General features: G+C 36.4%; 1 protein-coding gene across 2 annotated transcripts in view; it reads right to left on the bottom strand.

Moving 5' to 3' along the window:
* KHDRBS3 (KH RNA binding domain containing, signal transduction associated 3) overlaps nucleotides 1-23,992 on the bottom strand; it is a 248,424-nt gene that overhangs the window by 16,958 nt on the left and 207,474 nt on the right. For both annotated transcript variants that reach the window (XM_027860420.1, XM_027860421.1), the window contains one exon: nucleotides 19,067-19,149. In XM_027860420.1, coding sequence (XP_027716221.1) covers nucleotides 19,067-19,149 — 83 coding nt within the window. The remainder of the gene's footprint in view (nucleotides 1-19,066; nucleotides 19,150-23,992) is intronic.

The raw sequence follows: 23,992 nt of genomic DNA, 5'->3' as shown, positions 1-23,992 counted from the left end.
AGCATAGAAAGAGAAGGCATTGATGGAACTGCATTCTACATGAGTCACTGGAGTAGAGCTTTTGCAGAGTAAAGGCTTGATTCTATTCATTAAAAAATTACTAATTCATGCGTGTTAGTTCTGAATTTAAGATGACTCCATCAAAGAGTCTTCTTTAGCTTCATACTACAAAGAAATGTTTGGCTGATACTTTTTATTAAAAAGTTTAATACTGTAAATAGGTACATAACTAACATAAAAAGTGAAGCAAACCAATATTAAAAGAAAAAAATTAATTGGCTAGAAGCATTTCTTCTATGTCCCAAGCTACCGTACACACATCTATAACTGCTTTACAATTCTCCATTTACCTAGGAAATTATTATAAATTAAGAATTATTAGTTACACATTAATTACAATTTAATTACATATTGGGCAGCTAGGTGGCACAGTAGATACAGTGCCAGGCCTGGAGTAAGGAAAACATCTTCCTAAGTTAAAATCTGGCTTCAGACACTAGCTACGTGAACCTGGGCAAGTCACTTAACCCTATTTGCCTCAGTTTCCTCATCTTTAAAATGAGCTGAAGAAAAGGAAACGGCAAACCACTTCACTTCTTTGCCAAGAAAACACCAAAGGGGGTCACAAAGAGTTAGATATGACTGAAAATGACTGAACATGAATAATTATTATACATCATTATTGTACATTTTCTAGGCAGCACTGGGATAAACTAATTCCAATTCACGTATATACTTACAAGTATTAAACTTGTACAAAAATCTAGAATTTAATTTTTTAAAAACCAATTCAAGCTGGCTTTAAATCAAATTCAACGTAAGAGGTTAGGATTATATAATATTAATCGATTTTAGAGGGGCCTAACAGGTTATCTAGTTCACAGTTTCCAACTATTTCAGATGAGTAAAACATCTAAATACTGTATTGTGACCCAGGGTTTCTTAAGCTTCTACATTCTGATGCTGGGGAGGAGAAGGGCACAGGATCAAGTGAGAGTCCATTTTAAAAAAAGTTACATATACTAAAGTAAGGTTTTTTGGGTAGTAAAAATCTTTGACATTGGTAAAAATTTTTGGCAGACAGCTATACCACAGACTGTTTGATGGTTGGTAAACACCCAAAGTCCAATCTTCTCATTTGATAAATGAGAAAATAAAGGCCAAGAGTATCTAACTTGTTTGATGTCACACACTGAAGTTTACTATATTAATTATTCTCCCTAGAGAAAAATAAAACCTTTCCATTATAACCCATGGTTCATCCCTCCATCCTCCCCCCCCCCCAAGACTATGGACTTAGGTGGACTGGATCCACTTATAGAGGCTGACCCTATGTGCACAGTCCAAGATGGATTTTTTTTGCTCTTTAGCTCATTTCCCCTAATTATAGTTTATACCAGGAAAAATCTCTAAACAGAACTTTAAAGTTTCTACAAGTGTGGTGAACAGGGGTCTCTGGCTTCCATATAAGAACTCAAGATAACAAATATCAGGCACAGTACAGTCTTCATTTTACTCCAATGGAAATACACAAGATACAAGGAATATACAAAAATATAAAGATACAAACTCACAGGATCTCATGAAAATAAAAAATAAAATGTACTTGCAATATTGCTTTTCAGAAAGCATTAAATTCAGTCTCCAGCAGGGCAAAACTACAATGGATTCTGGTGAAGCCATTGTTTTCCCATAGTCCTATATACCTCTCCTAAACTCATAGTGGCCCCTATGGTTTGGATTCCTCTGGAAGAGAAACAAATTTTGGTACTGTTGGATACGTAACACCCTTACAATCTATATTGTATGAATAACTAATAGTAATAGTGAGGGGTGGCAATCCATCTTTGCTCTTTTGGCTATAGGGGCTATGTAGGAGATATCAATCTAATTCTTCTCTGAGAGATAAACTATTCAGAAACTACATTCTCTTTAGAATAGTGGGTTCCCAAATCTCCAATTTGGGTTTATTATCAAGCCCCTAAAGCTGTCAGTGGCTAATAAATTACTCTTCTCTGTATAAAAGGCTAGATTCCAAGATCACCATATTTGGGATTCCCCATAGGTCCACCCTATAAGCTGGTGCTACCTAGGAAATCTCCTTTTTCTGGTTTGAACACACTACGTAGGAAAAACAAAAAATGTTGAAGTTAAAAGGAACAGTGTCCATGACAAAGTTCTCCGTCTTGTGTAGGGTTGGCAAGCACAATGTATATTTCTATGTGGAATACCAAGATACTCCACCACTGATTCAGCTACTGTCATATTTTAGGCTAGGAAGGTTAAGTGTCAGGTACTCCTCTACTGGGCTGAGGGGGGACAAGAAAGCTGTGGGACAACACATATAACCTTCATGTTTCTATGCTCCAAAGGCAAACAGTGACAGTTCCTAAGGAGATTGTGCACATATGCAGGCATCCCTAGCATCTCTCCTTACCCCTAAACCAGAACACAGGTCCACTATGCTATACTCTGGTATCCCTTTAAACAAGAAAAAGTAAAAAGAACTGAATGGACATGAAATGGTGAGAATAGTTTGCTGGCTATCTTTTATGGTTCCTTTGACAAGGATCTGGTCTCCTAAGAGTCCTGGTTAGAAAATGATCTTTAAATTCTAATAATACAAGCCATCCTCTTAATTTTCAAAAAAGTACCAATGAGTTTATTACCTATACTCTTCATGGAGACAGTAGGTGGGAGAGAAGTATTTTCATCAGGTTGATTATGGAGTTCATCAAATTGCTCATGGCATTCCCCCAACAACCCCTCTTATGTTATTCTTATTTAAGTGAGCTTTTGATTTTTTGGGGGGTCATATTTTGTGTGTTAGTCATCACAGCTATATCTCTAGCAATACATTTGTTTTCATATACAATAGTTCCAAGTATGTATTTTAAGTTTCCAGACAAGGTGCTTTCCAGGTAAAAGGCAGGGGCAGAAGGGAGAGGATTATCTGATATCACTCCAATTCTGCTTGACTCTTCCTTAGAACACTATCTGGAACACAGAAAGCACTTAATAAAGGTTATTATCTTGTTTCCATTGTGCTAAAGGGGCTATCATATCTAATGTTTTTCAAATTTTATTCATGTCCTTAACTTCGAATTATCTAAGTCTGAGAGAGGCAAACTGAGGTCCCCCACTAGTACAGTTTTACTGTTTATTTCCTCCTGTAATTGATTTAACTTTTTCTTTAAGTATGTGGTTGATTAGCCATTTGGTGCACATATATTTAGTAATGATAGTGTCTATGTAGTACCTTTTACCAAAATGTAATTTCTGTGATCATCTCTTTTAATTAGGTCTACATTTGCTTTTGCTTTGTGTGAAACTATAATTGCTACTCTTGTCTTTCCTACTTCAAGTGAAACATGACATTTTGCTTTAGCCCTTATTTAACTCTATGTGTTTCTTTCTATTTCAAGTGTATCTCTTATAAACAACATATTTTTGGATTCTGGTTTCTAAATCATTCTTCTATCCACTTCCATTTTATGAGTGAGGTCATCTCAATCACAGTCACAGTTATCCTATTTTCTTCTCTTTATCCTTCTTTTTTTGCCCTATCCTGTCATAAAAAGTTTGTTTTGCTTCTGAACACTGCCTCCTTTAATCTACTCCTACTCATACCCCTTCCCCCCTTTTCTCTCAGTCCCTTCCCCTCCAATTTCCGTTAGGTAAGATGAAGTTTTGTGCCCAATTCTTTCTATGTGTGTATACTTTTTTTCCCCTTCTCTCCCTTTAAGCAGTTCAGATGAGATCAAGGTTCAAATATTGCCTATTCCCCCTCAGTTGTATAAACTTTCTTGAATGTGCCCCCCCCCATTCTTCTTCTCCCTTCCCTTTTTCTCTTGGTACATCCATCTTTCTCATCCTTCCCTTCTTATTTTGAGATCACTCCAACATAAGAGACTTACACCCATGCCCACTGAATAAAAAGACTCCTTCTAACTGCCCTAATGATAATTAAATTCTTGGGGGTTACATCTATCATCATTCCATATAGGAAAGTAAATAGTTTAACCTTATTTAAGTACCTTAAAATTTCTTACTCATGTTTATCTTTTTATGCTTCTCTTGAATCTCATGTTTGAATGTCAAATTTTGAATGCCTCGAAGTCTTCTCTTTCATTACATGTCTATTTTTAACCCCTATAGTTTTGTTGGGTAGATTAATCTTGGTTTCAATTCTAACTCCTTTGCCTTCTGGAATATCATATTCTAAGCCCTCCATCCTTTAAGAGAGTGATAGCTACTAAATCATGTATGGTTCTGACTATGGCTTCACTGTATTTGAATTGTTTCTTTTCTTTTCTTTTCTTTTTTTTAAGTGAGGCCACTGGGGTTAAATGACTTGCCCAGGGTCACACAGCTAGGAAGTATTATGTATCTGAGGGCGGATTTGAACTCAGGTCCTCCTGACTCCAAGGCCAGTGCTCTGTGCCACCTAGTTGACCCCTGAATTGTTTCTTACTTAAAGTATTTTCTCCTTGACTTGGGAGTCTGGAATATGACTATAATATTCATGTGAGTTTTCACTTTGGGATACTGTTCAGGAGATGACTGGTGAATTTTTTCAATTTCTACTTTGCTGTCTGCTTCTGAGATATTTGGGCAACTTTCCTCAATACAAAATTTCTTGAAATGTAATGTCTAGACCAGGAGTGGAGAACCTGTGACCTTCTAGGTCCTTGGGTGTGCCTTTTGATTGAGTCTAAGTTTTATAGAACAAATCTTTTTGTTAAGGGGATTTGTTCTGTGAAGTTTGGATTCAGTCAAAGGACCCCAGCTGATGATCTAGAAGGTCACATGTGGCCTCGAGGCCACAGGTTCCCCACCTCGGGTCTAGACTTTTTTTTTTTAAATATTGGCTTTCCACATAATCCAGTAATTCTTAAATTATTTCTACTCAATCTATTTTTCAGGTCAACTCTTACTCTGATGTGATATTTCACATTTTCTTTTATTTTTTTTTATTGTTTCTTGATGCCTCATGAATTCGTTAACTTCCACTTATCCAATTCTGATTTTTAAGGAGTTATTTTCTTTAGTACTTTCTGTGCCTCTTTTCCCAAGCTGTTAATTCTCTCTTCATAATTGTCTTACGTAGTTCTCATTTATTTTCTAATTCTTTTCCTCTGCTGCTCTTATTTGATTTTTAAAAATATTTTTTGGCTCCTTTTTTTTTAAATCTCTTGTTTTAACTCCCCTAGGAATTGTTGTTGGGTTTGCATCCAATCTACCATTTTCTTTGAAGCTTTGCTTTTAGATGTTTTCAAGTCACTGTCTTCTGAGTTTCTGTCTTGAGCTTTCCTGTTAGTGTAGATTTTTATGGCCAGGTTCTTTGTTGTTTTGTCATTTGCTCACTTTACAATCTATTTCTTGACTTTGGACTTTATATTAGAGTTGGCCTCTACATACCTCTGAGGGTGGGGAGGATTTCTAGCCAAGCTTCTGTCTTTTGTGTCCTTTTGCTGCTTCCACAGCTCAATGGGGTCTGAGGGGTACCTTGTAAGTCTTCAGTGATTCCGAACTGTTGTGACTTGGGGAGATTTCTGGCCCTGTGCTCTGATCCTTACCCAGGTAGGGCCCTTCCTCCCTCATGGCTCTCCTCTCTCTGTCCTGGAACTGTGATTCAGAATTGGGTAACAGGTACTAGAGCTGCATTCCTCATACCAGTGTTAGTATAGGTATCCCTGAGATCTCCTTCTGACCAGGTGTCCAGTGCCTTTATTGTCCCTTGCAGTGGGGCCTTCCCCACTACTGTTGCCATTGACAACGACAGCCAAATATTGTTGCAATCATTGTTGCCTTTTCTGTAGTACTGCAATACTAGTCAGCAACTGCCCCAGCATCTGCAGACCTCTATTTCTGTCTTTACAAGTTGTTCTGAACTGGAAAAAGGACTGAGACTTTTAACTCACTTTCTTGTCCAGGATTCAGTTTGACTCATTTTTGGGGGGGGGGTGTTTTGGAGGGTGTGAGTTAGGAAAGCTTGTTAAAATGCTACTTTTACTTCACCTTCCTGACTCTACCCTCCCCCCTGATTTTCTATCCCACTCCTCACAGAAGCAGTTCCAAATTTCTTTTCTTCTTCTTTTTTCTCTAGCCTTCCCCCTCTTACTTGAGGTGCTTGTTTTATACTTTATTGGAAGCAACAACAAAATCCTCCCCAATCCCTACATACTAGGACCTCCCTATTTTTCACTTATCAACATTTCAAAACCCTTTAATGTCTTCACTCCATGCTCTCATCCTATACTCTAGTCACTTACAAAAAGGGAGGACCTTGAGGCAGCTAGGTGCTGCTGGGCCTGAAGTCAGGAAGATCTTAGGTCAAACTCAACTTTAGACACTTAATAGCCATATGACTTTGGCAAGTCACTGAGCCTGTTTGCCTCAGTTACTCAACCCTAAAATGGTGATAATAAAAGCACCTATCTTCCAGGGTTATGGTGAGGCTCAAATGAGATAACATTTGTAAAAGTGCTTAGCACCTACAATTATTGTAGGTGTTAAATAAATGCTGGCTATCCTGATCATTATTATTATTGTTGCTGTTGTTGTTATGACCTGTTAGTCACTGTCAAACCTTCTACTCTTGATCTCATGCCCTCACATATTCTCCAGCATATTGTAACCACATATGTACCATCTTACTCTCTAACCTGAAATTTTTATTTACGTATTCTTTCCCTGCTGCCTACATATAATCTGAATTCTCTCCCATTCTTAATAAAAACAACAAAAACCTCATTGAAGTCTAACATCCCCTCAAGCTATCATACAATGTCTACTTTCCTCTTTAAAGCCAAACTCCTAGAATGAGTTGTACTTATTCACCACTTCTATTCTTCTTCTTTCTCTGACATCCTCAGTATTTTGCAGTTTGGCTTCTAACCTCATTACTCAACTGAAACCGCTCTCTACAAAGTTCTCAATGATATCTTAATTGCCTAGTCCAATGGGCTTTTCTCAGGCATCATCTTTCTTGACTTCTCTGAAGTATGTGGCACTACTCTTCTAGATGTTCTTTATTTTCTGAGTTTTAGGAACACTTCTCTCTACTGGTTCTTCTCCTACTTGTCTGACCACTTGTTTTTAGTCTTCTTTGTAGGCAAAAAGCAACCAGGATGGGAACAGACCTTGAGTTCATGTCACAAGCATTATTTGAAGAAACTAAGCATTTTTTCCCCTAGAGAAGACTCAAGGGAAGAGATGTGACTCTTTGTTACTTCCTTATTTTATCAACTCCAGTGCCTTCCTACTGCCTTTAGGATGAAATACAAAATCCTCTTCAGCATTTACTTTCACAATCTTGTCTCAAGCTACTGTCCCATTCTTGTCATATATAACTCCCTTTCAAATTCTTTTTAGTGAAGTCAAACTCTGTTACACACAATATTCTATATGTTGTTTCTATGGCTTTGCTCTAGCTGTTACTCATGCCTCAAATGCACTCCCTCATCATCTGCCTTATAGACTCACATTTTTTTCTTCAAGATGAGCTCAAGAATCTTCTACACTAAGCTTTCCCTTATTCCTTCAACTGCTCGAAAACTACCTTGTGTGTAACTATCTTGCATTTGTCTTTAATCTCTTTATATTTATCTGTAGATACTTTGTGATATATTTGTCTTCCCCATTAAAATATAATCTCTTTTCAAGGAGTTTCATTCATTATATTTACATCCGTAGTACCTAAGACAGTATTTCACACATAACAGGCACTTAATATTTGTTGGTTGATTGACATGATTAACTATTTTCAAATATTTGAAGGGCTATCATATGGAGGTTAGGATTAGATTTGCCCCAGAGGGCAAAACCAGGAACAATGGGTAAAGTTGCAATGAGGCAAATTTAGGACGGGCAGCTAGGTAGTGCATTGAATAGAGAACCTTGCCTGAAACCAGGAAGACTCATCTTCTTGAGTTCAAATACAGCCTCAGACACTAACTAGCTGTGTGACACCAGGCAAGTTATTTAACTGTTTGCCTTAGTTGCCTCATGTGTAAAGTGAGCTAGAAAAGGAAATGGCAAACCACTCCAGTATCTTTGCCAAGAAAATCCCAAATGGGGTCACAAAGAGTCAGACATGACTAAAAAAAAAAAAACAAAAAACTGAACAACAATAAATTTAGGATAGTAGTTAGAGGGAAAAAAACCCCAAAAAACCACTTCCTCACAAATACAGCTATTCAAAAGGGTAAAGGTTTCAGGAGGTTATGGGTTCTACCTCTATGGAGACTGGTACATTCTCATACTTTCTAGTAGGGATTCTTTTGATGTATGGGTGGGCTAGATATCCTTTTTATTCTCAAATACTATGGTTCTGTGATTCTATATAATGAGAATCAGAGACAGAATGTCATGTTGGTACATTAGAGATATTATAAGAACCAGAGGAAGGCCTCCAGTATATTGGGTATATTCTCCACAGTAGTGGTTCCCAAACTTTTTTTTGCAGCATCCTTTGTTATAAGGAATTGGGGTACACTGAACATAGAGACTTGAGTATATGTAAGTTTCTCTTCTATACAAAGAGAAACTTTCTGTTGAGTTATTTGAGAATGAGGGTAATTCCAACACATCATAGCCCCTTCCATGTGTTCTCATCTTATGTAATATTCATGTGTTTTAAGGTTAGGGCATATATTTTATCTTCAATAACATAACATTTAAAATTTTGTGACACATCTAGTGAAAATGATGATCTATTAAAGTACCAGGGCCAACCTTCTGAGATCCACTGTTCTGAGAAGGATTTATAGACTATCCCAGGGAAAATTCTATAGGACAAAAAGGCACGTAGGGGCTATAACTTGTGCCGGTAGAACCATGCTGCTTTGAAATGGCTTACTCAAGAACCTCCTTCTTGGTCTCCCTGTACACACTTCAGTTTCACAAAGCTACCAACTTGCTATTCTTGAAATACAGATGTGACCACATCATTCCCCTCATAAAGAAGCTTGAGTGACTTCACATTTGTCTCCAGGTAAATACAAATCCTTCTTCTTTACATTTCCAAAGGCTCTTCATATACCTGGAATACTATCCCCCATCACCTCTACCTCCCAGCGTCACTGTCTCCCTAGCTATTCCCCTCAAAGCTCAGCTCAGGAGATCTCTTCTGATCCTCCCAGTTAGTGCTTTCCCCATACCCCATGAAGTTACTTTGTTTTACTGAACTTACTGAATCTCTCTGTATATGTTCGAATTGTCTCCTACCCACTGAATGTAAGCTTCTTAGAGGGCTATTTCATCTTTGACTCTGTATGAGCAGAGCTTAAAAGAGTGTCAGGCACACAGTAGGTGATTAATGAATAATAATTGAAAGCAAACCCACATATATGAGATCATAAGTCCATTTAAATAATCTATTTTAGTGATTAATTCACAACTACACAGCAAGGTTTAGGGTTCACATGGAACTTTCTCCTCAAGTAATGTAAAATAAGTAGTAAGGCAACATTATACTCATTTGAGAGATGAGAAAATTGAGTCTGACAGGTAAAATGACTTGCCCAATGTCATAAAGCTCCTAAATATTAGAGGTGAGGCTCAAGTCCAGGCCTCCTGACCCCAGATCTAGGCCCCTTTCCTTCCATTATTCTGCCTTTAAATATTTTAAAAAATGATTTCAGGATAATAAATGACTGTATTCTTATAATACATTATAGTTTACAAAGCATTGTCTTAAAAATAATCCATGAAGTTGTGACTTGTGATGAGATGAGCATACTAATGAGAAGTTAAATGACTTTGCCATTCATTTTAGGGACAGCGAATGGTAGTAGAGGTAATCAAACCCTGGGCCAAAGTCTAGTGATCTTCCTGTTCCTCACAGGCAGTAAAAGACTTCTGGATTTGGAATCTGATGACCTGGGTTCCAAAGCCTAGCTCTGCTACTCATTAACTGTGAGACTACCTCTCTGAGCCCCAGGTTTATTTGTAAAATGATGGGGTTTGACTATATGACTTCTAAGGTCCTTTTCTGTTTTAAGTTATGAATTAAATTGTTAAGCTAAGTGAATTCTCAATAATACTACATTTTAGAAAAGTTATTTGTATACTGGGAACATCAAACTATGCTAATTAAGTTGGTGAGATTTCACTGGGTTAATTATTACTTATTACTCAGGGAAAGCCTTCACAGGTTATACTATTATGGACCCAGCAAGAAGTACATTTAAAGAGTTAGGAATTACAGAAATGTTATTTCCATTCTATTTGGAAGATAAGACCATACAGACAAATGTTTGAACTAACACTTTTAGTGCCATCTTATAATTAGAAACGATCTCAAGTCTGATAGAGAAAAGAATATACATCTGTGGTTCAATAAATACTCTTTAAACATAGGGCCTTGAAAGAAAATAAAAAAAAAAAACCCTTCAGCATTGGACAGGTAAAAAAAAAATAATTCTCTTTTCAGCAACCTTGTCACACAATCTGCATTTTGGTAACAAACCTCTTTCCTTGGCAGGTTAACTCTCGGCAGCATCTGTCACTGCTATGAATGGTTGATCATAAGTACCTCTGTAGTCATCTTGATGCTATTAAGCAGATGGTAGCGCTAAAATCCAAATGATGTAGTACACATCCCTGGTGGACTTTGTTTCCATATACTACCATTATTCTACAATTCCTTAGTGATAAATCCCATGTATTCTAGAGAACATTAAATAGGGAATTGACAGTGGCAATTGATTTATTAGCACTCACTTGCCTTTGCCCTATTATTGTCTTCCTAAACACTTGTGTAGATCATGCATGAAGATTCCAAATGGTAAAACAAGCAGACCTAGTATTCCTATGTAATGTTTTTAGGGAAATTAATACTATTTATTTTAAAAATAAATATATTTCAATCTGAGAACACAAAATTCTTCTTGTGGACAAGGCACACTTTTTTTTTTTTTGTAATGTCTAGTATCCCCTCAGTACCTAGCCTAGTACCTTGCACATAATAAAGCAGAATATTTGCTGAAGGAAAGAATCCTGATATAAACCTCAGTGAAATATTTTTCCTTATCTTTATATAATAGGATATATTAATTACAAGTATTTTCCTGATAAAATTATTTCAGTTCTAAAATTAAAAAGCTCTAATGACTATTTCTGAGTTTTTTACTCAAAAACTTTTAGAGGAAATTAAGGCTTTGTCTATAAGCACAGGAGCAATTATGATAGCCATTCTGACAGAAGTTTTTAGTCAAACAATTATTGTGGGCTCTTGATATCTATACAGCACTAACATTTGCAAAGGAGCATCAGAGTTTCTAATATTAGGGAGTTGTCTGATCAGGTGAAGCAAAATTTATTTTCAAAAAAGATTCCTGAAAGCATTGAACTGCCACATGGATAAACATAGCTGCAAATCAAAAAGGCAGGTCTGGTTAAAAAAAAAAATCTTTGTTTGATGAATGCTAACAAGGAATTCCTTGATATAGTACAATAACTTAACAGAGGTGAAATGGTATGCCAAAAATAGTCTTTGACTTGGAATTAGGAGAAACCTAGATCCAAATCTGGGCTCTGACATCTATTAAACGTATTATTAGGGTCGAATGCTTTAATGAACTTCTCTGAATCTCAGTGTACATATGAAATGGGAATGCTAATTTATACCCTAATAAGGAAATTGTTTGGAAAGTACTTTGAATTATATTGAACCTTAAGTTTCAATATAAATGTGACCTTATGATTTTTTATTTTAAAAGTACAAGAAGTCATCACTTATGTTAAAATTCCGAAAAAAAAATTTGACCAACTTAAACATTCTGAATTAAACAACAGATCATAATTCTCTACATAACAGAGAATACAATATGATTATTTTCATACCTATGCAGGACAGCTTTCAAGAAGCAATTAATAATAAAATAATGCTAAAACTGCCAGTAGAATAAAACACATAACATAATAACAACAATTTTAGCCTTTTTGCTTTCCATACCCTGTGCATTTAAAATGTACCAAGAATGACCATAACTTGACAATTTCTATCCTATTCTGATTACATACTTAAATTTAACTGTGCTATGTACTGTCACAGATACTGCAATTTCCCAAAGTTAAGATAAAGATTCTTTTCCTTTTTTTCCTTCCTCAAATTCTCTTACTTGCTAAAAATCTGAATAATCTTAATTTCTATTTTATGTAGTTTAATCCTTTGGCTACTAATCTGAAAGGCAAACAAATGCAAACCCTCAGATGTCCTTCACATGTCAGAGACTTCATCCTCCTCCTACTCCTCTATGGGGCTGTGCAGAACAAGATGATGTGTTACATACTACTTTTAACTGGAAACTAGCACTATTAAGTGGTATATTTTCCTCATTTTTTAAAATAGTGCCCACAGTTCTAAACACATGGCTTCCACTGAAACCTGAAGGGGTTTGCAAAGTTAAGTGAAAGTATTTGAAGATTTTTAGAGCTATTCAAACACAAAATATGAATGTGCATTAACAGAAGAACTTGAATAGCAGCTATCTTGATTTTCTTGGCATCTCTAGCACAGTGCCTGGCATAAGACACTAAATACATGCTTACTGACTATTAACTCCAGAAGAGGTCTACTACTGTGTGTGGACAGAAAATGGAACATAGCTTGTCCACTGGTTATTCTTTGCCCTTGTTATGTGACTGGCTCAATTTAGCTTTATTGTTGATAATTTAAAATTAGGGGAAAACGGCTCCCAATTCTCTAAAAACATTTAGAAAACTAGTTTCAGAAGCAAATTTAAATGCTTTATAAAATGAAATAAATCTTGAGTTTAAAACTAATTCTATTTTAAGTTTTAAGAGGGGCATTTTCAAATGTGATAAATTAAATCCAGTGTCATACTTTATTGTGCTACTGTTTTTGGTGACATAATAGTGTTCAATTTCATATACTGCTTTCAGCTTAAGTATAATGGGCTGAAATTGACCCAAGGAAAGATCTGGGTCAAAGGGTTTCTTGAAGTATTTTCTTTCCCCTTCCTTCTTGAAAGCAATAAGTAGGGGGAAGTTTGCTCTAAATCACTAATAAAAAAAGAAATGCAGGTCAAAACAATTCTGAGGACCTTCTTCATATCTAGCAAATGACAAAAATGATAAAAGATGGAAGTAGTTAATGGCTTCTAAGAAAGAGTAAATATGAAGACCTCCAAGAAACAAGGGAAGTCTTGTATGGAGTGATACAAAATGAACTGAACCATATAACCACAAAAATAAACAATGGCTATAAAGAATTAAGAAGGTCCCTCCTGCTCTCCACAGCAACTAGTGTCATACAAAACTACTTTGCATTTATTCTGTACATACTTATATGCATATAGATCTCATGCTGAATACTAACAAAATGAACAATATGAGGGTAAGAACCTGTTTCATTTAGGTCTTGGTATTGCAAGTACCTAGTTTAATACTTGGCAATATATTTGGTAAGTGTCGGTTGACTGACTGGTTGTAGGTATTTGGAGAAGATAGGCACACTAAAATACTGTTAGTGGAACTATGAACTGGTCTATTTTGAAACAAAATTAGGAATTATGCTAAAGGAAGTAACTAAAAAGTTCATACCTTCTGGCTTAGATACCACTGATAGGCATACACATTCTCAAAAAGTCAAAAACAGAAAAGTTCTCTTACATGAAAATGTTTATAAATGCAGTTTTCAGAGCAATAAAGAAGAGGTAATAAATGAGATGCCCTTTGGGAATAGATAAACAAACTGGGGCACACAAATGTAATGGGATATATCTGTGCTATGAGAAATGATGACTATAAAGAATTCTTGAAAGAATGGAAAGACTTATAATGACCGACCTTGACCCTCAGGAATAGTAATGAAAATGTACCTTCTTCCCCTCTTTTTTTTTGGCCACGATAGCTAGTTAAGGTTTATATAGGGCTTTAAGATTTGCAAAGCAAATTATATGCTAACTCATTTGATGCTCACAACAACCTTGTAAGGTAGGTAATATTACTAATCCCATTTTATAGAAAAGGAAACTGAAATTGACAGTGGATAAGTTGCCCAGGGTCATATAGCTGTCTGAGGCAGGGAGGCAGGCTTTGAACTCAGGTATTCCTGAGTCCCATGTACCTTAGATGCCTAGGTAGAGGAGTAGGGCTGTTGAATACAGCATATACAGTCAGGCACAGCTAATGTGTTGGTTGTTTGGCTGAACTGCTTTCCATTTTTTTTCTTTTTTAATCTTTGTTACCCAGGATTGTTTGAGGAGGGTGAGATATATTTGGAAAAGGACATGATATAAAAATACAAGCTTACTTTATAAGATTTAAGAACATAGGGTCACTCTATCCTCTTTAGGCCATTTTGCACACTAACGCCAGTGAAATGGCAAGAAACCTGGGTTCTAGTTACAGCTCTATGACCTTGAATAAGTCAAATAAGTCACCATATTAAATCTAAATTCCCTCAAATACAAAAGGAGGGTCCTGGACTAAATGATTTCTAACATCACTTCTAGCTCTAACTTCCCATGTTTAAAAGACAGTACCTTCCCCCTTGCACTAAAAAACAAAAAAACAACCAAAAACAGTCCACCTAAAGACCTCGAAACTATAAAAAATTTTCATTGCCCTTTTATGTTCAAAGGAATTAAAAACTTTTTGAAAAAAAGAATAAAAAAGAGAAGAAAAGGAAAGAAAAGCAGTTCTAACAAACAGTTAGTTTAAGGTAAAACTAACCGTCATATCAACCAGTTCTCTTAGTATATGTGTCATCTTACCCCAACATTTTCCCATTTCTGCTAAGAATGGAAAGACTGCATTCTAATATTGGAATATTTCTTCATCAAGGCTGAGTTTTGTCATTCTATTTTCATACCAGTCAGTCTCCATTTGCATTGTTATGGTCTTTGGTTACATTTTTTTCCTGGTTCAGTTTGGCATGGTAAGGTAAGAATGATGCCAGCAACACTAAAGCTCATAATGAGCAGAGGCAGTCAAAGAAAGGTACTGATAACAAAAAGGTTTTGCTTTTTTAATTTTAATTTTTTAAAAACTCTATTGGGAGAAAGACGATGGTCAGAAAAAAACCTTTGCTGGAGGCAGAAAGGATGACGATGACTGACTACAGAGAAAAGATAAATTTATTCAATTCTTACTTTTATTTTCTCTTCAAAGGAAAATGATCTTTTCACTATAAAGGAAACAATCAATCAATCAATATGTCATTGCACTAGGAGCCAGAGATATAAATATAAAGAATGAAATAATCTTCTCTTACAAGGAACTTACATATTAATGGGGAGGATGAATGCAAATAAATACAAATTAATTAAATACAAATTAGTGTGAAAGGGAGAACACTAACATTTCCTCCAGTTTGGGGAATCAGGTAAAGATATTCTTGTAGAAGGTAATGCTTTAGAAGCATCTAGAAAGAAGAAAGGAATTCTGAGTAGAAGATGAGAGAATGCATTCCAGGTATGGTTGGGAGTGCATGAGAAATGGAACAATAGTTATTGTAAAGTCCAGAGACAGGAGATGGAGAGTCATGTGCAAAGAACAAAATGAAGACCAATATGAGTAGATTACAGAGTGGAAGAGTAATATTTATCTAGGCTGGAAAGTCAGGTTGGGTCTGGGTCATGAAGGACTTTAAACCTAAGAGAGTTTATATTTTATCCTAGAGGCAGCTGGGAGCTACAGGAGTTGTATGAGGAAGGGAGTAATGTTAGGAAAACTATTATGGCAACGACATGGAGGAGGACGGGTTAGAATGAAGAAAGATTTGAGGAGAGCAGACCATTTGGGAGACCAGTGCAACAATTTAGGTTAGAGTTCTTGAGAGCCTGAACTAAGGTGGTAACTGTGAGTGGAGTGAATGGATAGGATGTGAGAGATTTTGCACAGGTATAAACAGCAAGATTTGGTAAGTGACTGGAGATGTAAAGTGAGGGTGAATGAAGAGTAGAGGATAAAAATGAGGTTATAAAGTTAGGATGCTGGTGTTGCTTTGGAAAGGCACAAGGAAATTTGAGAGAGAGAAGGTTTAGAGTGGAAGAAATGATAAAGAGCTCAGGTTCAGAGTTCAGGTTAAGTTTGAGAAGACAGCCAATTGGAAATGTCTAATTTGGGATGCAGGACTAAAGCTCAAGAGAAAGCCCAAGGCTAGATATGTGTATCTGTGAGTCATCTAACATAATGCATGTAAAGCTCTCTTCAAACTTAAAGTGATGCATAAATACCAGCTGATGTCGTTATTATTATTACATGCAGAGAGATAATAATTAAAGCCATGGGAGCTAAAGAAGTTACTGAGAAAGCATAGAAGTGAAGAGAATTTAGGACAGAACTCTGAGGAACATCCACAGCTAAGGGATATCATGATATGGACAATGATCCAGCCCAGGAAACTGAAGAGTGGTCAGTCAGGCAGAAAGAGAACAAGGAGAAAGTGTTACCAGAAAAACCCAGAAAGGAAAGTTTGTAAGAGGAGAAAGTGGTCAACAGTGCTACATGGAGCAAGGTAGATTAAGAAGGATGGAGACTGAGAAAAGACAATGAAATATGATAATTAAGAGACTGTTGTTAATTTAGGAGATAAGAATTTCAGTCAGTCAACATAAAGTGCTTATATATGTCAGGTACTATGCTAAATGCTAGGAATTTAAAAAGGGGGCAAAGCAAAACTATCTTTGCCTTCAAGGTGCTTGAATTCCAATAGGAGAGATAAGCTGCAAACAACTACATATATATATATATATATATATATATATACACACATGTACATGTGTATACATACACACACACACACACAAATACATACATACATATATATGTATATCCACAGTAGATGAAAGGTAATCTCAGAGCGAAGGCTCTGGCAATGAGAACTGAGAGCTGCAAGGCTGAGGGAGGAGATAAACTCAGAAAAGTCTTCTGCAGAAGACAGAATTTGAACTTAGTCTTGAAGGAAACCTGGGAAGCCAAAAGGTAGGAGTTAAGGAGAATATTATAGGCACGGGGAAGAGAGTAAGCAAATGGGAGTGTTGTACATGAGGGACAACAGGAAGTCAAATATTTTAGTTGAGTAATAAGTATATGTCCTGGTTTTCAAAAAAGGGAAAAGAGCCTACAAATTATAGGCCTATGATTCCTGACAAAATTCTAGACTGTACTAAGAAAGAGATGGCCAGCAATCTCAAGGAAGCAGTGATCACAAAGAACCAGAATGGCTTCAACAAGGATAGGCCATGCCAAATGACCAGTACTGTTTTTTTTTTTCTTTTTAACCAGATTGATTAAAATGATAGATAAGGGGAATGCTATACATATATTTTATCAAAACATTTCATTAACATTTTCATTGGCCCACATGATCATCTGATAAAAATTCAGAATACCTTCATAGCAGCAGAGCTTCTTGGAGGGTATTTTTATATTTTAATTGTTGTTCAGTCATTTCAGTCCTGTTCAACTCTTCATGACCCCATCTGGGGTTTTCTTGGCTAAGATACTGGAGTGGTTTGCCATTTCCTTCTCCAGACCATTTTACAGATAAGGAAAGTAAGGCAAATATGGTTAAGTGACTTGCCCAGGATCATGCAGTTAGGAAGTGACTGAGGCCAGATCTGAATTTGGGTCTTCCTGATTCTAGGCCTGGCACTCTATCCACTTAACACCATGTGTTGTATTTTAGGTCCAGATTAATTTTGATAATTTCTCATGTCATTTGGAATTAATCTCCCATAATTTTAGTGCTTTCCTTTTGTGGGTTATCTGTAATTTATCCCATAAATAGCTTATTTATACATAGTTCTTTGTATATTGTCTACCCTATTAGAGTATAAGCCCCTTGAGAGCAGGAGCTGTCCTTGGTCTTTCTTTGTATCCTCAGGACATAGCATAGCACCTGGCACATAGCAGGTGTTTAGTAAATGTGTACTGACTAACCTCACTAATCATTGAAGAAAAAACTGACAGAGTTGAAAGGAATCCCAGAAGTCTTCCAGTCAAACCCTTAGTGAAGGTACAAATCCCCTTCTCCTATATACCTATATAAGGGTATCCAACTTCTACTTAAAGACTTCCAGTAAATTATTAAGTCTTGACATATTCTCCCACTTGGTGATCTTATCAGTTGCCATGAATTCTTTATGCAGATCATTTCCAGATTTATCTATCTAGTTTAGTCTCTTTCTTGAACTCCAGTTCTGAATCATCAATTGATCATCAGACATCTTGAACTGGATGCTTACAGGCATCTCAAGCTCAACAGAACAAAACCAGTTATTACTTTTCCTCTGAGAATCACCCCCTCTTCTGAATTCATATTTAAGGGTACCACCATTCTCTTAGTTATCCAGGCTTACAAGTTAGATGTGATTTTTGACTTCTATTTTGAATTCACCCAACATATCCAATCTGTTATCAAATCTTTACATTTCAACTTTTACAGTATCTCTCCTATATATCCTTTTCTCTTTTCTGACAAAGCCACCATCTTATTACAGGCCCTCATCACTTCTTGTCTGGACTATTGCAATAGACTTGTAATTGGTCTTCTTGATTCAAGTTTCTCTTCACTTCAATCCATTCTTTCTTCAGCTATCAGTTATTTTCTTAAAGAGTAAATCTGGCCATGTCCCTTCCCTACTGAACAAATTCCAGTGTCTCTCTGTTGCCTCCAGGATCAAATATAAATCCTTTGTTTGGTATTTAAAGCTCTTCATGGCCTGGATCCTTTCTACCTTTCCAGTGTTCTTTCAATTTACTGTCACCTCTGTACCTTCTACGATCTAGCAACAGGCAGGGATTGTTATTGCCTTTCCTTACAAAAGTGCCTGGCATATTGTAAACACTTAATAAATCTTTGTTGAATGACTGATAAGATTGGTATACTTTAAAAAAATAAAAAGGGGCAGGACAAGTTTAATTACCTTCATTTTATAGGGAATCGCATACAGGAATCATAATTCTAAGATTGGTGGTAAAGTTATATATGCTGTGGTTTGATTAGTACTTTATTTTCCATGTTAGACAAAAATGTAGTTTGGACAGTACTCAGTATCAGGAACAGTAAGTAAGGATTGCTCCTTACCTTTGTGCTGGGGTACTATAGCTGTTATCATAGGAGTCATAACTTTGCTCATCATAAGCAGTGCCATATCCATCATCATACTCCTGAAAAAAACATTAACAGGAAAAGCATGGATAAAAATTCTGACACAATAAAATCCTGAGGGAAAAAGACACATGTAATAAAACAAAATGTCTTGGCTCTCACTGGATATTTAATACAACAAACAGGACTCAAAAAGCATCTTCATAAAGTGACCATGTACGATTTTGAGTCTAAAAAGTATTACCAAATACATTTAAATTTAAGAAGCAATGGATCATTATTGCATATTTATTAATTTTATGTCTACTTTCAATTTCTCAGTTCTCAAGGCTATCTTACAATCTGGAATTGTTATCTAAATCAAAAATTTTAGGGCATCATTTCAGCAAAGAGGTACTATTAATATTAAGAATACGTATAATGCCTATAAACAAAATGCAGGTTTTACATCTTGGGGCATATAATTGAATTCAAATGAAGACTTTCACATTGAATCCCAAAAAACAAACACAAAATTACTGCAGAAAATAACAAACTGATTAGTTTTGCAAATATTAAATTCTATGTTTATTTTAAAAATCTCAAAATAACAGCAGCTCCCATTTACATATTTTTAAAGTTTACAATGCACTTTCTGTACAAAAGGCTCAGAGGTGGTAAAGTGACTTCTTTAGGATCAAACAGCCATTATCTCTTTGTTTGGGGATCTCCTGATTCCAAGGTCAGGGATCTTTCCATTTCAGCCCCTGCCTTTTACATCATATTATGTATTGGGGGATCGGCCAACGTTCCCTGTCCTGGGTGCAAGCTCAAAATACTCTGTCCGCAACACCTTTAGGGGAGTTAAGCTTCCTTCTGGAAATGCATGAAAACATGTAATGGCAGGTGGGGGAAAGGGGGATTTTGTCCCTTAGTCACAGCATGTACAGGTATACCAGGATTGTTTGCTGACCACTATGTAAGCCTTTTAAATGGCCGCTCAGCTGTAACTAAGTGTGTAATACCAAAGGACATGTGAAATAGGTCTTTTCTTCCTTCTGGTCACAAAGAATAAGGATGAGTCTAAGCTCTGGGAAGGAGCGGAGGGCATTCTCTCCACCATATCTGTTTGTAAAATCATGAATTCCCAAGCAAACCTGAGTCTGGGGACAAGGCCACTTCTGTTTTTAATCTTCATCCTCATGGGGTATGGGATGTTGTGAGAACTTGAAAAATTGAAGAGTCATTAGAGGATCTAGCTAACTTTGAGAAAGAGATAGTCTACAGCAGACATGTTTGAACTGGCCAAGGAGTGTGGTGCCCTGGCATCCAAGATGTCATATCCTAGAAGGAATGGAACTACTTGTCCAGCACCATGGACACAAATAGAAACCGTCTCTCCAATCAAACAAGTCACATTCTAAAGAGGGAGACAACAGGATATAATAATATCCAGACAAAACACTGATACAGTAAGTGAAAGGTGATCTCAGAGACAAAAGCATTGTGAAAAGGTCTCCTGCAGAAGGTGTCATTAATGATGAATCTTCAAATAAGTTAGGAGGGAGAGCATCAAAGGTGTGAGTCAGAAGATGGAGTGTCATGAGTAATAAGTAAGCCAGTGTAGTAGGTTGCAGTGTGTATAGAAGGTTAAATAAAGTTTAAGAAGACTGAAAAGGTACAAAGAAACCATGTTGTAAAGACCTTTGAATGACAAAAAGATTTTATATTTGATCCTGGTGGTAAGAGGGTGCCACTAGAATTTATTGATTATGTGTATGGTAAAAAATGGTGAAATTTATGATTTAGGAAAATTACTTTGGCAGCTGAAAGGAGGAAGGATTGAAGTGGGAAGTCAGATGAAACTGGAAGACCAATTTAAAAGCTACTACAGTAATCAAAGAAAGAGATAATACGGATTTGAACTAGTGTTGGCTGTGTGAATAGAGAGAAAGGGATGTAAATGAACTCTTACCTATGACAGTAGCTGTGTGACCAGGAACATGTGTGATCATAGAGCCAAATTTGAAGATAGGTCAAGAAAGATAAGGATGGAGAAAAGACCATTAGAGATCCCCGGCAATTTTGGAGAGTGCAGTTTCAGATGAATTGTGAAGTCAGAAAGCAGACTGCAAAAGGTTTAGAATTGAGTGAAAGGAGAGAAAGAATTGGAGGCACTTATTATAGATGGTATTTTCAAAGCATATAGTCAAAAAGAGGAGGAAAGACATATGACAATAGCTAGTGAAGATGGTCAGATCAAATGAGGTTTTTTTTTTTAAAGGCTGGGAAGACATGAGTATATTTATAGGCAAAAGGGAAGGAGCCATGAAACAGGGAGAGGTTGAAGATTATTAGAGACAGTGGGTTGATAAGAGGAGACAATCTACAGGAGAAAAGAGAAAGGGGGAGGATTAAGGGTGCCTATAAAAGGGTTCGCTTTGGCAAGGAGAAGAGCCCCTTTTTGTGTGAGACAGAAGTGATGGAGGAGATAGTGGGGAAGATGTCTCAGTGGCATACAAGGAGGAAGGGTGAAGAAAAAGTAGCTCGTGGTGAATGGCATCATTTTATTCAGTGAAGTCTAAAGCAAGATCATGGGGCAGGGGATTCAGTGAAAGGTCTGAGAAAGCATGGAAAGCTCTGCAATAGCCACCAGGGTGAGCAGGATAGAGAAATGATTTGGGAAGTACCAAAGCACCATCCTGCTATAGTGCGGACCCAGTTGAAATTATGAGATTATGTATTGTGGACCCAGTCGGTGTGGTTCTCATGTTTTTTTTTTTTTCTCTAGTTTCATTCAGCAGCATATGTATGGTAAGACTCTCAAATTGTGATAATCTAAAGGACGGGGTGGGAAAGGACACAAGGGCAAGGAACAGTGTAGAGTTTAAGTAATTTGTTAAGGGGCTGAGATAAAGAAGGGAGAACTACATCCAGTGCAGGTACACTGACCTACAAAAAAGGAATGAGGGGATGAGGAATGAGAAGTCATGATGAAGACATAGAACAGGGATTAAGGTTTTTAAGGCAAAAAGAAAGATAGAAAAATAAAAGATTATGATCAGATAAAGAAAGAATAACTAGTGAACATGGAAGGTAAAACATTTGTGTGTGAAGGCAAGATCAAGGATATGACCAAAAAAAGTGTGTAACTGAGGTGGATATTTGCCTCACTCTCTTTTTTTCCCAAGCACAAATACACCTAGCTTGACTCAATTTCGCCCCCATCCTGACCAACTGTAAAGGCTTTGGTTGGTATCATAAATCTTTATGTTACACTTACAATAATTTTGGATTATATTCTTTGTTGTACATCTTATGAATCAATCAATAAACATTTAGTGCCAAGCACTGTGCTAAATCCTCAGGACATAAATATAAAAAAGAGAAAAACAGTAAGATCACTCCACTCTTCCTCTGCTTTTGCTGACTGAGTTTCTTTTGAATATGATATTTCCACCTAGAGCCATGGTACAGTCAGAAGTTCATTCCATCAAGTCTCAGTGATACCTATGAGATCAAGTTTGGCTCCTTAAGACCCATCTGATTCCTCACTTGTTGCATAAATTCTGGGCATTCATGCCATTGATATTTGAGGACATGAATTTTTACTACTGATTCTTTTCTTGATTTTGTTTCCTGTTAGCTTCAAGATTTCTCAGTCATTTAATTAAACTTGCTCTACAAAGATGATAAGAAACATATGAAAAATAATTTTAGCTATGAAATAATAGTAGTACCTAGCATTTACATAGCACTTTAACACTAACAAAGCATTTTACATAAATTATGTAATTACCACATTGTTGAATATATCTTAATATGTAGCTTATTGATCCTTGGAAAGAATAATTTTCAACATAATCAATAAACTATCTTTGTATATGCTGACCCATCAGCAAAACCCTCATTTCCCCAATACTCCCTCAAGATGTAGTAAAGTTTTACAATGATCTGCTCCCCCAAGGCACTATTCACTATACAAAAGCAGTATATCATTATGACATGTAAGATGGTAGCTGATGGAAGTGGAGGACTGCTGCAGGGACAGGCCTGTACTGGACTGGTGTTAATAGTAACTGCTCTATAGCTGATATGGCCTCAGCCACTCAGAAAAATAGAAGCTGCTTCCTCGGGCTCTGATGTTTATTATTCCTTCTCCTCAACCCATGTGAAAAGGGCAGTATCCGTGGTAGAGAATCTTCACCCCACCCCCACCTAGGTTCAAGTTCTACCTTTGCCACACACTATTTTATGACCTGGGCAAGTGACTTAACCTCTCAGTTTCTCAGGCAACTCCCTTAGAATATAAACTGCAAAAAAAAGCATTCGTAAATTCCTCCAAAGGGACCTCCCTATATCAATGAAATCATGGGTCTAATCAAATAAAAACAACAAATCTTTCTTCCAGGAGGTGTGCTATGACAGAACTTCTTTGGAAATATAAAAGTGCTATACATGAACTATATTTTACTACTTCAATTTCTAATGCAAAATATAAGGGGTATTAGAATACTAGTTAACAAAAACACCGTAACATATATATGATGTGAAAATAAGGTTAATAAAATATTTATCTTTGTTAGTGGAGCCAGACTATTTTGTAGAACTGAAAATGTAGGAAGTCATTAGCTAAAATTTGGCATTTCCATAATGGTAGACACATTTTGTGAAGGAGATTAAAATATTCTGGAAATGAACTACTTCTAAGGTTCCTGTTAATAACCATTTTAAACGAATTGTATTCGACCCTTATACCTGCAATAGGTAAGGAACTGTGGAATGATCATCTTTTTATTTAAAATGAAACGGGGTCCCTAGGCCTTTCAATGTACATTTAAAATACATTTTTACAAACATTCTTTCCAAAGTCTGTACTCTGTCTTAGTTAAATTTTGCACTATGGAAAACAAGCTAATTGCA

Source organism: Vombatus ursinus, unplaced genomic scaffold (assembly GCF_900497805.2).
Source record: "Vombatus ursinus unplaced genomic scaffold, bare-nosed wombat genome assembly UNPS02014180.1, whole genome shotgun sequence".
In the NCBI taxonomy this organism is placed as follows: domain Eukaryota; kingdom Metazoa; phylum Chordata; class Mammalia; order Diprotodontia; family Vombatidae; genus Vombatus; species Vombatus ursinus.
This window is presented reverse-complemented; position numbering and strand designations above follow the sequence as displayed.